Here is a 16,643-nt window from a genome sequence, read left to right on the forward strand (position 1 = left end):
GGGTTCAGTTCTTCTTGGAGCTCGTGTAAGACACAGCCTGGGACACCGGCCTGTCCCATAGATGCTGTGTTTTTTGCTTTGGAGAGGGCAGCTTTCACCTGTACATCTGTGATGTCAGGGAGGTTACATTCAGTTGGGATAGGCATTTGCTCCTTTGGGGGGGAAGGGGGGGAGAAGTTTGCGCTGAATCTGTCTGTCAGGATGTTGGCTATGTCTGTAGGTTCAGTATATTTTGTACCATTATGCAACAATTCAGAGCATATCTGGGAGTTTCCGCCCATGTTCCTGACATAACTAAAGACAGACGCTTAATACTGCATTGGTTAAATATAGCACAAAACCAGACAGCCAGGCACGTTGTGATCAACGCCTAGGCAAGGAATACAGTACAAATAGAAATCCTTATGAGGTATTTGCTTCCCACAAGTAATACAATTATTAACTTTTTCTGACATCCGTAAAAAGCAAGAAAAAAGTTTCCTCAATGGGGTACTTAGCTTTATTGAAGACTTTGGTTCTGAAACTCAAACGCAAATATTTCAGTAGTCGGCCGACCGGCACTTGCGAAATGCTTCTGCTTCGGGCACCGTGCGGCAAGAAAGACTAAAGAAAATGGCGTCGGTTGCATGTTTTATAACCCTGACGACCTGATGTCATGGAAGAGAAGACAGCAACCGACGCAGGACACAAGACTTTGGAATTCAGGCTGACTGAGGGCAACCTGCCAGCAGATTACCCAAATGTAATGACTGCACAACAGTGAAACACAAAGATCATCTTTGCACTACTGGGGTACTGTCTGCAGCTTTAAACCATGTCTTGGTAACTGCACAGATATCTACATTCTCCAGGATGAAGAGGGCTTGAAGGGAGGGTAGTTTTTGTTTAGGCTCCTGGCATTGAGCAATAATACCTTGAGGTTCAGTTCAGTTGAATTTACCATGGCAGTAGGTTTGTCAATTTGGCATTGCACAAAAAGGCTCTACAGGTGAGGATAAGATTTTAGCCAGTATTTGAAAGCCTAGAGGGGGACAGGGTCAGACCATCCTTGGCAAAACAATGTGGTCTGTTGACCATGTCTTTCCATGTTGATAAAAATCAGATCCCCTTAAAATGACACCAGAAACTCAGCCAATTGTTAAACTCAATCACTGTGACATTATCCATTGTGAAGGTAATATGCTGCTTATTGGTAGGCTCATACCAGCCTGAGACACACAGTCAGAGAGATCTAGAATGTCTCTCTTCATACAGTCTAGACAGGTATGTCACGGTTCATTTACATCTACCTGGACTATGATGGAATCATACTGGTACCTATGGTACAGTGACTTGAGTGCATGTGTAATTTAGCGGATCTTGGCTCCGGATAGGCAACTAACAGTTATCTTCTTTTTCAACGGTTTAAAGGGGAATCAGTATATCTTACAAAGGAGTCCCTTATGCAGGAAAGGCAGTCCTTCTTGGCAGTAGGTGGAGAATGCCCAACACTACAAAATCTGTGAAGACATGACAATGACACCAAAAAAAGTTCCATTACTAAAGTAAGAGTTTTTTTTTTTTTAGTGTGATTACAAAAAATCTCAATTGCCAACAAGCAAGCACATTTGAAAATAAAAATAGAAAAAAAGGGGTTTTGCAGGGGCAACTCCCAAAGTGGGGGATGCATCCCTCAAGCCCTACTATTCGTGTATACAGTCTCCAAGATATGTGCATCTTAAGGAAATGAGAAACTGATGTGACACCACAATCTTTATGTTAAAATGGAAAATTACAGAATCAGTAGTTTTGATCAGTAGTGTGCAACCAGTCTGGCACATGTAAAAAATGCAAGTGCATGACAACTGTCTTACCAGTCTAGTATGGCATACTCATCCTTACGCATGTCAATAGCAATGTAAACATCATGTTAATTGTTTATCAACTTTAGAAGGGCAAAAAGAGCCTGTGCCTAAACACTCAACTGCTGCACCAAAGTTGCCAAATTGATGGCTTGCTAAGCCCTCTCCGCAGCAAGGAACAACCAACAATGAAGACTGTTCAGTTCTGTATCAATAAAAACTATTTGCTGGAAAGAGGATCAGCAATGGAATTCTCTCAGTTTAGGTTCACCTCCAATGTACTCCAAACACAGGAAATCCCACACCAAGGAATACTATGACATGGCCAACAAAAGCCAATCATCAAAGGAGGGGACACATACAGATAATTTGCCTGCAAGGCTTTGAACACCACAGCTAATGCCTTGCTGAACACTTATGTCAGAGGATAGTCCAAATGACAGTATAGTACATGGAAAGTAAGGCCCACCCAAAGTGAATTGAGAAATGTTCTTTGAATATTTCAGGCAGTGATATTCCAAAATGTATCCATCATGTGTAGCCTCGTCAACTAGGTGCTCTGTAGGAGCAAGGACATGACCACCTGCAGTCACCATCCAGAAACTGGCACACCAGTTTCACTGACTACAGCTGTTGTGGTACAGAAATCCTTCATTCCATTCAGAACCACAAATAGTGGAACAATAATGTCTGCCCTTACACCAAAGAGAAACAGCCTTCACTGCCCCAGTAAGGTGTCATACCTCTGGGCATGTCTTAAGAGCTTTACTTCAAACCTTTTCTTGAAAAAATGCTGCATTGATCCTCCAGTAGCAAAGCCAAGCATACAACCTTTTGAGTCACTGGCACTAGTACTCTACTACACCAAAATAATTACTTGTACATTCAATGTGTATTATAAACAAGATGGACTGAAAGGTGATGATTCAGAATAAATTTATCCATGTGCTAACAGAGCGGTGCTTCAAAATGTCACAGAACTTTCCCATTCTTCTGGAATAAGCAATAAAGCTGGTGTAGTACACATTAACTTGTAAATTTTACAGAACATCTAACTGATCCCTTTTACTGCAGCTCCAAAGCCTGATCCAAAAAAAAAAAAAAAGTGAAGGTGTAGCAGAGATTAGAAAAAAAAATAAAAAATAAAAAAAAGTCTAAGGTGAGGTTATGTGGGTGTCAGTGTGTGAGGACCTAGCAAGGAATATTCAAGGTTAGATGTGATGGAGTTTAGTATGGAATACTTAGGATAAGGATGTAGAACATAAGGCAGTGGTCCAGCTCAACAAACTGACAGATCCAGGTACATGGTGGGATTTGTGACCATCAAGCAATGAACAAGTACAAACCATCTCTAACTTGGGCTCCTACAACAGCTACTGAAAGTTGGCTATAAAAGACTGCATTGCTATACAATTACAGGAAAACCATGAAATAAGGTCCACAGGAGGAAAAGTATATTTTATGAAGGTAGGCATCAGCAAATGTATGGATATCAGTAACAGCGGTTTTTCTTGAATACTATGGCTGCAGAATATGGAGTGCAGCATCTCTGCTTGTGACAGGTGTTTCATGTTTTCTTGAACATAATTCAATCTTTGATATCTGTACTGAAATTGACTTGTCCAGAAAGGCAAATTCTGTAATGTTCTCCTTTAAACTTACTAAAGCCTGTTGCTCCCCCTGATCTCATGGTTCAGATGGATGAAGACATAACTGTAACCCAGATGACCAGTGCTTAAACAGAAGGATGGATGTCTGATGGAATGAGTAGGGGAAGGACGAGCCTGAGCATCCAACACCAGCTCTATCATCACTCGAGGGACAAAGGTCAATAGTACTGGCAATACCTTACAGTGGCTGGAACTACTGTGTGTGTTGGTTCACAATGCATCAAGAAAGGACTTCCCTTACAAGACAGGGAATAGGAGTGAGAGAGAGAGATAACTGAGTGTGTGTGTGCGTCTGTGTGTGTGTGCACGCATACACAAATGCACATGTGAAAATGAACACCCCACCTTCAACCAGGCAGCCACTGCAAGTCTGCAAGCAGCCTACAGGTAAGGTTGCTATCCACCAGAGGAATGAAAGTACAGTTTTGTACCTACCATAAATGTAGATGTTCGAGTGCTAATACAGCTGCAGTCATAACAGATGGGTTTTCCTGTCGTCAGGCGGGTCCTCGGTCGGCCGAATTCCAAAGTCTAGGTCCAGCGTCAGATGTCGTCGCTTCTTCCCTGACATCAGTGCGACAGGGGTATAAAAGAACCAGCCGACGCCATTTTCTTCAGTTTTTCTTGCCCCAGATGTCAGGTGCCCCCAGAAAGAAGGCAAAACATAATTTTAAGTAATAATGCAATGCAATATAATCAAAAAACAGTAGTTGCAAGCAAATACACCATAAAAGAATACCCCAATGAAGTTGTATGAGGGGGTGTTGGCCATTAGGCCTGTCCCACGAGGGGAAGGAGGGGGGGAAACCTGGACTGCAGCTGTATTAGCACTCGAACATCTACATTTATGGTAGGTACAAAACTGTACTATGTTCATCGTGCATACAGCTGCAGTCATAACAGATGGGTAGAATCCCAAAGCTAAAAAAGGGGTGGTAGGCACTAAGAGGAACTAGGAGGAGCCAGAATGCCCTGCAAGACTGCAGTGGCAAAGCCCGCTCTAGATTTGGAGTATAATGGTAGGTGATAGTGCTTGGAGAAAGTATGTACAGAACTCCAAGTGGCTGCTTCCAAAATATCTTTGGTAGGAACCCCCCTGAGGAAAGCTGCGGAGGTAGCTGTGGCCCTTGTGGAGTGAGATCTGATGCCTGTAGGTACAGGTTTACCATGAAAAAAGTAACAAAAGCATATACAGTGGGCTATCCATTTTGAGATTGTCTGTTTGGAAATAGGCTTCCCTTGAGCACCTGTAGCATAGGACACAAAGAGTTGCTCTGATTTTCTGAAAGGCTTTGTTCTGTCCAAGTAATAACGGAGCTGTCTGTGAATGTCCAAGGAATGTAGTAATCTCTCCCCTTTGTTCTGTGGATTAGGGTAAAAGGTAGGTAAGTGGATAGCCTGATTCAAGGCCACCCTGGATACTACCTTTGGCATAAAGGAAGAATTGGTTCGTAAGAAAACTCTGTCCTGATGGAAAATGATGAAAGGCTGCACTGCCATGAGGGCTTGTAGTTCCGAAACCCTGCGAGCTGAGGTGATAGCCAGAAGGAAGGCTGTTTTCCATGACAAATATTGCAGTTCTGTTGAAGCAGCTGGCTCAAAAGGAGGCAGGGTCAGTTTTTCTAGAATGAAATTGAGGATCCAAGCAGGTAGTGGTTGCTTCCTTGGGGGTTTTATATTCTTAGCCCCTCTGACGAACTGTCTTAAGAGAGGGTGAGAGAATAAAGGAGGATCGGTGTTGCATTCTGCAGAAATGGCTGAGGCATGGATTTTGATGGAGGAGAATGAAAGTCCACTGTTTAGCATCTCAGCTAGGTACTGTAATATTTGAGGTAAATTCAGTATTCCAGGATTCTGACCCTTTTTCTGATTCCAGGCACAAAACTGTTTCCATTTTGCGGAGTAGGCTTTTCTAGTAGAAGGCCTTCTGGCCTCCAAAATGGCATCCTGCACCTCCTTGGAGAGTAGGGTCTGTTGTGAATTTAAGGAATTCTCCATGCGGCTAGATTGAGTGTTTTCAGCTGACTGTGAATAGTTTTGAAGTTGTGCTGAGTCAGTAGAAGAGGCATTAGAGGCAGGATCCATGGTGGGGAATGCGTCAGGCTCCTCAGGAGTGGGTATCAGTGTTGTCTTGGCCAGTCTGGAGCAATGAGAATCATCTTTGGTCTGTCTGCTCTGGCTTTTAATAGAACTTTGGGCAGCAGAGGAAGAGGTGGAAAGGCATAAACTGTCATTGTTGTCCAACTGAAAGAGAGTGCGTCCACTTTCCAGGCCTGGGGATGAGAGGTCCTTCAGCAGAATTTTGTCAATTGGTAATTTCTGTGGGTGGCAAAGAGATCTATGTCTGGCCTTCCCCATGCTTGAATTATCTTTGCAAAGACTTGAGGATGCAACTTCCATTCGTGTGGATCTGTCATATTTCTGCTCAGGTTGTCTGCCAGTGTGTTTTCCTTGCCTGGCAGGAACTGTGCTTGAAGTTGAATTTGTAATTCCAGAGCCATGTTCCATAGAGACATGGCTAGCCTGCATAGGGGATATGAATGGGTTCCTCCCTGTTTGTTTATGTACCACATCACTGTGGTGTTGTCTTGTCCTTATCAATAGCTGGCCTGGATGCAGTAGGTCTTTGAAAGCCATAATAGCATTTATTAGTGCTAGCATTTCCTTTTGATTGATGTGTAGGTGCTTTTCTTTTTGTGACCATTTGCCTTGAATGTACCGATCTGTCATGTCGCCCCCCCCCCAGGCGTAGTCCGAGGCATCTGTTGTGATGACTTGATTTGCTTGAGGCTTGCAGAATGGGAGACCTATGTTTCTTTGGCATGCTTGAGCCCACCATAGAAATTCTTTTGAAGACATGGAATCAGTGGTACAATTGTTTCCAAACTGTGGCTGTGTTGAGACCATAAGTTTTTTAGATACCATTGAAGTTTCCTCATATGCAGCTTTGCACATGGGATTAGCAGGATGCAAGATGCCATGAATCCCAGAGCCTGCAGGATTTTCCTTGCAGTCAACCTGGTGAGAGTTGCCAGTTTTCTGAAGTATTGAGTTAGTTGCCCTTGTTTCTCTGGCGTGAGGTAGGCCATCTGGGTGTTTGTATTCAAGCTGGCACCCAGGAATATTATTGTTTGAGAGGGTATTAGTCTTGATTTCTTTTTGTTGACTGTGTATCTCAGAGAATTCAACAACATTATTACAAACGCCAGGTGTTTCAGAAGTATGTGCTTGCTGTCCGCTTGGATCAGGCAGTCGTCCAAATATGGGTATATTTGTATCCCTTGAAGTCTGCAGAAGGCAATTACTGATGCCAGGCATTTCGTGAACACTCTGGGCGCAGTAGATAAGCCAAAGGGCAATGCAGAGAATTGATAATGGGTTGAACCTGCAAGAAATCTGAGGTATCTTCTGCAATCTTGTCTGATTGGGACATGCAGGTATGCCTCCTTGAGGTCCAATGTTACCAGCCAAGACTCCTTGCCCAGCATGGGAAGAAGCTGCTGTAATGTGAGCATCTTGAATTTTGGTACGAGTAAATATGTGTTTAGGATGGATAGGTCCAAAATAGGTCTCCAATCTTTGCCCTTCCTTGGTACCAGGAATAGTCTGGAATAAAAACCTAGACCCTGCTCTTGTGCAGGTACCTCTTAAATAGCTTTCATGTCCATGAGATCTGAAATTTGTTTTTGTGCCTCTGCCCTTTGATTGTGTGGCGGGTTTGGCATGCCTCTCATTTTTGGAAGGGTGTGAAAGTGGAATCTGTAGCCTCTGTCTATGATGTCTAGGATCCATTTGTCTTTTGCGACAATATGCCAATTTTTCAAAAATAATGCCAGTTTTCTGCCTAAAGGTGCTGCCATTTGAGCCTTGCTTGGCATGCAAAGGGGAAAGTCATTGGTTCTGCTTTCTGAATGGCTGTGAACTATCCTCACCACCTCTTGGTGTAGGTGCTTACCATTGTCTGCCTCTAAATGATCCTTGAGATTGCCCTCTACCCCTCGGGCACCTGTATCTACCTCTTTGAGGTCTGTCCGTGGCTGGAAAGGACCAATTTTTTGAAGGCCAATTTCTACTGAAACGTGGTGGTTGTACCTGTAGAAAATCTTTCACTGTTTGCATTGATTTTGCCTTTTCCTCCATTTTCTTTAATACCTCCTCAGCTTTAACACCAAACAATACATCTTTTTGAAGAGGTGCATCTAGTAATTTTGCTTTGTCATGATCTGGTAAGGTTTGCTCTTTGAGCCAAACATGTCTACGTATAACTGATCCTGTAACAGCAGCTCTACATAAGGCCTCTAAAGCATCAAAACCACACTGCAAGGTATATTTACCCACTTGCTCTGCACTATGCAACAAATCCTGCAACTCCTTCAAATCTGGTTGTTCAGGTTGCGACATTTTGCTTTTCAACTGAGATAACAAAAACTGTTGATACTTTAACATATGGAACTGACAGTTTAATGCCCTCATGGTTAAGGTGGCCGAGGTGTATACCTTTTCCCCCCACCTTTCTAAAGCTCTGGAATCTCTCTCTGAAGGTAATGGATTTTTGGCAGTGGAGGCCTTAATTCCCTTGGGACCCTGTGAAATAGTTTCTAGGTCAGCCACATGACTTTTGTATAGGAACTGGTGTGAATCAGGAACCCGGTAATACCGGTCAGGCTTGACTGGAGCTGGAGGTAAAGAATCTGGGTTAAGGCTGGCCTCTGAATACACATCATCTAGTATGTCCAAGACTGGAGGTATAGCCAGAGGCCTGTGCTGAAGGAGCAAGAGAAAATCCCTGAGCCTTTTCTTGGAGTCTGAGTACTCTTGGCCTTCCCAGTGGAAGTGTTCCCACAAGGTATGCAAGGTTTCCCCAAAAGAGAAATCCTCAGGGGGGAGACAGAGGGAATGGACTCCTCTGCATCAGAATCTTCAAAAGGGGAGTATGAATGTTCCTGGTCCTCAGAATGTTCTGAAGTAATGGAGGCCTGGTCCGAGGAAGGGTATTCTTCCTCCACTCTGGGCCTTTTGTCCAAGGGGGGTTGAGAACCCCTGATAAGAGTAATCAAATCCTCAGCCATTTTGAGCATCTGCTTTTTAGGCATGGGGCCTTGAGTGGGGCCCTGTGGAGCTTGTCTTTTAGTATGCATGGCTGCTTTAGATTTAGTGAAAGCCTTAATGGAAAAAGAAGAAGAGGGCCTGAAGACACCTTGAGAGGAGGCACGCCTATCTAAACTCTGAGTTTCCCCGCCAAGAGTGGCTTCGGTATCTGTAGTCGGGGTGTGGGCCAAAGAGCCTGTGACCTCGGGCACAGAAGACACCGCTAATGAAGTGTCATCGGTAGTCAGGGGCTGCGTAGGCGCCTCGCTGAGAACCGGAGCACGTGTAGTCTGCTTTAGCGTTGTGTTGGTAGAAGTCGCAGACCTCATATGTCGGTCCTTATCTTTGCGTCTTTTACTCAAAACTGGAGTCGGAGTATCCGACGACATAATGTAATTAAAGTTTTTCCAAAATAGTGTTGGGCGAACTCCGCCCGACGCTTAATAGTGTGTTTATTGAATGTAGCACAAAAACGACAGGCCGAGACGTCGTGGTCTGGGCCTAAGAAAGGAATACAGAGGGAATGGAAATCCTTATGCGGTATTTGCTTCCCACATGAAATGCAATTATTAACTTTGTCTGACATCGGTCTGAGGCAAGAAATTTTTCCCCAACGGGGTACTTAGCTTTTAAGAAGTCTTCGGTTGAAAAATATTCGTAATCTCTGTAGCTGGCCGACCGGCACTTGCGAACTGTTTCTGCTTCGGGCACCGCGCGGCAAGAAAGACTGAAGAAAATGGCGTCAGCTGGTTCTTTTATACCCCTGTCACACTGACGTCAGGGAAGAAGCGACGACATCCGACACCGGACCTAGACTTTGGAATTCGGCCGACCGAGGACCCGCCTGATGGCAGGAAAACCCATCTGTTATGACTGCAGCTGTATGCACGATGAACATCAAGCTAATAATGGACTACAGGATTCTTGGCTAGCCCAGGAAGGCACATCTGTTGCCTTCATAATGATACATGCAAAACATAAGGCACACTTGTATGCAGTACACTATACAGTATAAGCAAAGGAACATATTACGCAGCAGACATATTAAGCTTAGCCTATCAGTTACGTACAATATACAGGAAATATAAAAATGTTATTCTTAATACAGACCTACAGATCACATTTAGCTGCAAGCACAGAACTGATTAAATAACTTGGCTGGGATGACATCAATTAAATAAAACTAAAATATAATCTAAGCTTTAGAATGTCTTCATATAGCCTCATGGATAGAATACAATGCCATCCAAAAATCTTTATTTGTCCTCAGCCTTACCTACCTTGTTTAAAATCACTGTCAAACATGGCTTTCCTGCCAACATAATACTTGTAGGTAACACGCTGTGCCATGCTGTACATATCCTTCAGATTAGAGCTATCAATTGCTCGGATCAGTGGTTTGCAAAGATGAAGCTTGTTAATCTGTTAAAGAATTAAAGTGGTTATTAGTTTTATCTCCTTGTAAGAAAACGTAGCTCAGTCTGAATTATTCACGATATGCAATTTACCTTAAAGTAGATTTTGAAGAGCTGGTTGATAAGGAACAACATACCCCATTTCTTTGAATCATCTATTCCAGCACGGCTGTGGGAAAAATAAAAATTCAAGTTCAAGCTTCTGTATTCCTGCAGATACAGCAACTGTACTGTCATTAGAAATAACAGAATTTATCAAGAACTGAACCATTCAAGCAGTATAACGGAATAGATAAAAACAGTTTTACCACATTAGTTGATCTATGACAAGACTCCCCCAGTGGGTCATCAATTAAAATTCAGCTTTCTGCAAAACTCCCACATTTGAGAATGCCTGCGCACCTGAACCACTGCATGCAATGACATACCGGTTAAACAAAAACACATGGGTATACAGAATGCACAGGTAAGAAATAATGCAGATCTGAAACTGCAACATTGAACAGGTGACATAAAATAGATTCTTGCCTAAGTTACAGAGAAATCCAGAAGCAGCAACTGGCAAAAGACTATCTCAATAGGATGGGGAGGCTATTTACAAACCATTACAGATTGTCTTCTTGTAGATCAGGTGACATGGTAAGAACTTAAACTGTTAAAACTACCACCAATGACCCTCTCTCATGGGTCCAACATCGGGTATTTTTCCAAGTAGTACTAACAGCATGCAAACAGCTACAGAATCAAGCCAAGACTCAGAAGGCTCATTGCTGCAGTAAAGGCCTCCCAAATGTGGCAAACCTCCCTAAGATGCAGTTGAAATAATACATTTAAGTGAAGGTGCATTTTGTGGACCAAGGGGCACCAACACTAACATGTGCAATTGTAATATTGCAGAAGCAAACAACAGAGGCAGATATTACTCTCATATAATGGGATTTTACCTCAGACAGCCAGAAAAATGATGGCAAGGGATACAGAAACTTGAAAGATACTTAGAAAATGTCTGCTTAGCAAATAGACACCCTTCCCTCTTGGTGCAAGTGACATGTACTGATCACCTTCCTACACTAGCACAACTGCATCAGTTAACATGCGAGTTTCCAGGGCCCTGCCCATGGTGAAGAGCTCCCCCAATTACATTGCAAAGAAAATCTGGATTAGTGGACCACTACTGGGAAATGTCTGAAAAGCCTCCTAGAGGAAACATGCATTTGCTTGAAAGATATTCAGTGCTTGAAAAAGGGCAGACACAGTTCCTGTATATCAGGACATGAAGCTCTAAAATGCACTCTACTGAGCTGATGGCCATTAAGAAACGAAGTCTTCCATGAAATTAACTTCAACACAAGCTCACTCAGTGGACAGGCAGGCCAGTCTACCATGAAGTTCTGATCCCATAGAAAAGAAGGGTTCTTCTAAGATGGACAGAGATGAGGAGCACTCTCTTCAAGAAATGCCTGACCAAACACTGCCAGCCACAATCCTGCCTTCCAGAAAGCTGTGATGTGCATAAATAGCTAAACTATGACTGTACAATAACCGAGGACCAAGCTGTTTAAGTGCCAGAGGTATGTCAAGATGATCTGCAAGATAAATGAAAAAGCAGTAATAGGTAGTGTTCCACCCACTCTGACAACAGGTTTTAACTGGCAGTCCAAATCTGCATGGTGGTAGGCTTCCTGACAGGTTTAATCACCTCTAAGACCTACCATTCTTGATGACTAGGATGGTTTCCTCCACTACCAAGAACTTGGCACCTGAAACAATGTTCTACTCAGCCAGCAAAGTCAAATAGGAACAAATTCTGACCTTCCATCTCTGGGCTCTTATGAGATGTGAAATCAATGGGAATGCATACAGGTACATTTGTGAGGCAATGGATGGAGAAAGTACAGTTGTGTACACTTACCATAAATGTAGATGTTCGAGTGTATTCACTGTTGCAGTCATTAAATTTGGGTTATCTGCTTGCAGGTAGCCCTCAGTTGGCCTGATTATCAAAGTCTTGGGTCTTGCGTTGGTTGCTGTCTCATCTTCCATGATGTCAGATAGTCAGGGGTATAAAGCATGCAGCTGATGACATTATATCAGTTATTTCTTGCCCCAGATGTCAGGTGCCCCCATAATGGGAAGCAATTAAATATATAGTTACACCTCCAACAAAAAGCAAATACGCCAGAAAGCTTAAGTATAGTAAACGAGAAGAGATGTATAGCCAATAGAAGTCAGGGGGTTGGAGGAAGTGTAACCAGGAATGCAACAGTGAATACACTCGAACATTTACATTTATGGTAAGTGTACACAACTGTACTATGTTCTTCATGTTTCACTGTTGCAGTCTTACATTTGGGTAGATTCCCAAAGCTAAGGAAGGGAGGAGACAGTTAAAGAGCATTAGGAGTAGCTATTAGGCCCTGCAAGACTGCAGTGGCAAAACCAGCTCTAGATTTATTAAAAACTGGCAAGTGGTAACGCTTGGTGAAGGTATGTACAGAACTCCAGGTAGCAGCTTCTAGGATGTCCCCCTCTGAGAAAGGCTGTAGAAGTAGATGCAGCCCTGGTGGAATAAGGTCTTATCCCCTGTGGGGCAGGTTTTCATGGTGCTTACAGCAGAAAAGAATGCAATGACCTATCCAGTTAGAAATGGTTTGATTTGAAATGGCCTTCCCCTCTTCCCATGCAACAAAGGCAGCTAGCAGCTGTTCAGATTTCCTGAGAGGCTTGGTCCTGTCCAAGTAAAATCTAAGTTGTCTGTGCACATCTAAGGAGTGCAGTATCCGTTCCCCTTTGTTCTGTGGATTAGAAAAGAAGGTTGGTAAATGAATGGACTGATTAAGGGCCAGACTGGATACCACCTTGGGCATAAAGGAAGGATTGGTCCTGAGGGACACCCTGTCCGCATGAAAGGCTCCACTGCCATGAGGGCCTGTAATTCAGACACCCTTCTTGCTGAAGTGATGGCTAGGAGGAAGGCTGTTTTCCAAGAAAGGAATTTCAACTCTGCAGTTGAGGAGGTAGAGTGAGCGTTTCCAATACAAAGTTAAGGTCCAAGACAGCAGTAGGAGCTCTCCTGGGTGGTCTTAAATTTTTGGCCCATCTGAGGAATTGCTTCAGTAGGGGGTGAGAGAAGAGGGGTGGTTCAGTATTACAGTGTGCAGAAATGGCTGAGGCATGAATTTTAATGGAAGAGAAGGAAAGGCCCTTGTGAAGCATCTCTGTTAAGTATTGAAGAATATGGGGTAAATTGGGCACTGTAGTGCCCATCCCGAGTCTGGCTCCAGGAACAGAATCTTTTCCACTTTTCAGCATAGGAGTTTCTAATACTAGGCCTCCTTGCCTCCAGGATGACATCAAGTACTTGTTTGCTGAGGGATAGTATAGGAGAACTCAGGTAATTAGCCAGGCTGCCAGGTTCAGGGTTTGAAGTTAGGGGTACATAATCTGGCCCTCCTGCTGAGACAGTAGGGAAGGCGTCTGAGACAGGTGCCATGGTTCCAGCAGTGACATACTGCGCAAGAGGGGGTACCAGTGTTGGCGTGGCCAGTTTGGTGCAATTAGTATTGCCCTTGGTTTGTCCTGCTTGATCTTTACTAAAACTTTCGAGAGGAGAGGCAGAGGGGGAAAGGCATAAACTGAGAGGCTTTCCCAGGTAAAGGACAGGGCATCCACTTCCCAAGCTTGTCTGTGGGGGGTTTTTGTGCAGAATTTGTCCAATTAGTAGTTCTGAGGGGAGACAAACAGGTCTATCTCTGGGCTCCCCCATTTGTTTCTCAGAATGTTGAATATTTTTGGCTCCAGTTTCCACTCATGTGGGTCCATGAGATTTCTGCTTAGGTCATCTGCCAGTGCATTTAGCTTGCTTGGAAGGAATTGAGCTTGTAGGTGCACTTGGTAACTCAAGGCTGTGTTCCACAGAGCCATGGCTAGTCTGCAGAGGGGGTATGAGTGAGCTCCTCCCCGCTTGTTTTATGTACCACATAACAGTGTCCGCCTTTACCAATGATTGTCATGGAAGAATGTGGTCCTTGAAGGCTGTTAGAGAATTCTATACAGCTAACATTTCTTTTTGATTGATATGCAGGTGCATTTGACTCGGGTTCCATTTGCCCTGAATGCACAGCCCTGCCAAGTGAGCCCCCCATGCATAGTCTGATGCATCTGTTGTTAGGGTTTGGGCAGCAGGGGGTAAAGTGAATGGCAGTCCCTTGTTGTGGTGGCAGGCCTCTGCCCACCAAAGGAACTCTGTCTTTATACAAGGAATGATGGGAATCATTGATTCCAGGTCCTAAGAATGCTGACACCATAGGCTTTTTAGATACCACTGTAGTTTCCTCATATGCAGTCTTGCATATAAAATTAGTAGAATGCAAGAGGCCATGAACCCCAGGGCTTGCAGTATTTTCCTTGCAGATAGCTAGGCCTTTGTGGCCAGTAGTTTGAAGTAGGCTGTCAAATAGACATGTTTCTCTAGCGTGAGGTAGGCCATCTGGGAAGTTGTATTCAAGCTTGCTCCTAGGAATACAATTTGTTGGCAGGGTACTAGGTGAGATTTCATTTTGTTTATGGTGTACCCCAGTGAGGTTAGCAGTTTCTTTACAAATGCCAGATGATTTAATAATATGTCCTGGCTTTCTGCCTGAATTAGACAAATGTCCAGGTATGGGTATATTTAAATATTTCTTTGCCTGCAGAATGCAATGACTGGAGCTAGGCACTTTGTGAATACCCTGGGCGCAGTAGATAAGCCAAAGGGCAGTGCAGAAAACTGATAGTGCATGTAGCCTGCTCTGAAGCTTAAGTATTTTCTGCAAGATTCCCTTATTGGGATGTGCAGGTAAGCTTCCTTTAAATCCAGTGTTGCCAACCAGGCATTTTTGCCTAGCATGGGAAGCAGCTGATGAAGAGTTAGCATTTTGAATTTTGGGATTACCAAAAAGGTGTTTAGGATAGACAAGTCCAGGATAGGACACCAGGTATTGGCTTTTCTGGGTACCAGGAAAAGTCTTGAGTAAAACCCTTGTCCCCATTCCTCTTTTGGGACAGGCTGAATAGCCCTGATACTTAGAAGATTGAGAACCTGCTGTTGAGCCTCTGCCCACTGATTTGGGGGTAGGTCTGGCCAACCGTTTGTGGTTGATAAGGAGTAGAAGTGGAATCTGTATCCTTGGGAAACTATATTTAGAACCCATTTGTCTTGGGTAATGAGTTCCCAGTTTTTTTGCATGCAGGGCGATCTTTCCCCCTAAAGGAACAGTCAGTTGAGCAGGGCTTGGAAGGTTTAAGGTTAAGTCATTGTAACAGTTTACTACAGGGGTGCCTTACCACTTCCAGCTTTGGAAGAGGGAGCTCCCCCACTGCTTAGGCCTGTGAGTACCTTGATACTGAAGCCTGGGTGGTCTGCTGGTTCATAGGTTCATAGGTTCATACTAGGCTATCTGCCCGAGGGCATTTACAAGCCTAGCCCATAGTTTTGTGGCTTACGCCACCCCTTTAGTATGGGGAACTATACCCATTATTTTGCTGTGCCTCTGTTGAGCAGTGACACTGAGGTAATCCCTGGGGTATATCTGCGATCTCCCATCCATTGGTCAAGATTTCTCTTGAACAAGGCCAGCGAGGTGCTCTGCCTCACATATACCGGGATTTTATTCCACAGCATAGGGAGTCTTTGGGTGATGAATCTATCCCTCCAGCACGTCCTATTAATAGCCGTGTCGAGGTTTAAGTCTCCCGCCCTTGTGGCTCTGACGGATCTAGATTTTTTGAGGTGAAGCATATTCATCAAATCTGGGTTTGACATGGCCTTGTATGTTAGGCAAAGGTCACCTCTGAGCAAGCGGTGGCGACTGAATAGAGCTGGAGTTCTTTCAGTCGGGCAGCATAGGACAGATGTTTGAGACCCTTTATCCTTTTGGTGAGGAACTTTGTGGCCTCTCCAGCTGCTGCAAGTGTCGGGTCAGATACATTCCGAATGGGGCATTGTACTCAATCATTGGTCTGATGAGTGATGAGTATAGGAGACTATGACCTCCCTTGATCTAGATGAGAATCCCTTCATGATAAGGTGGGCAATGTAGAAGGTCTTCCTAACTACTTTAGCTACATGGGTGTCGAATGACAGACTACTATCAACCTGGGTCCCCAGGTCCCTGATAACTTCTTCTGTATTCAGTGGATTGCCACCTATTTGGTAGCTAGGGGTAACCTTGTTTTTCCCGAAGGGTATGACTATGCATTTTTGGCATTTAACTTTAGGCCATGGCTCTGGCACCAGTTATCCGTTTCTGTGAGACCCTTCTGAAGGATATCTGTGTCAGATGTGTTTTCTACTATGGCGCCAGTTTGCAGTCATCTGCAAACTTTGTCAGCCATAACCCTCCTGTGTTTGCTTGTACTTGGAAAAGTAGATGCCAAACAAGAGTGGGCCCAGGACTGAGCCCTGTGGTACACCACTTGTGACAGGCTTTGAGTCTGACATGGCGCCAGCAACTCTGACCCTGTGGGTTCTGTCACTCAGCCAGTTTGCAACCCATCTTGTGATGTATGGGTTAACATTTAAGCTGATGAGTTTTCAATGATACCCGAGTGGGGTATTGTATCAAAGGCCTTCGCCAGATCGAGGTAGG

General features: G+C 44.1%; 1 protein-coding gene across 1 annotated transcript in view; it reads right to left on the reverse strand.

Moving 5' to 3' along the window:
• Positions 1 to 16,643, reverse strand: part of PCID2 (PCI domain containing 2) — a 593,048-nt gene that overhangs the window by 169,661 nt on the left and 406,744 nt on the right. The window contains exons 9-10 of the mRNA XM_044071205.1: positions 10,108 to 10,183; positions 9,880 to 10,021 (exon numbers count right to left, since the gene is read on the reverse strand). Of these exons, the coding sequence (XP_043927140.1) occupies positions 9,880 to 10,021; positions 10,108 to 10,183 (218 nt within the window). The remainder of the gene's footprint in view (positions 1 to 9,879; positions 10,022 to 10,107; positions 10,184 to 16,643) is intronic.

The sequence above is a fragment of the Protopterus annectens genome, chromosome 5.part0, assembly GCF_019279795.1.
Source record: "Protopterus annectens isolate FY-2018-M chromosome 5.part0, PAN1.0, whole genome shotgun sequence".
In the NCBI taxonomy this organism is placed as follows: Eukaryota; Metazoa; Chordata; order Ceratodontiformes; family Protopteridae; genus Protopterus; species Protopterus annectens.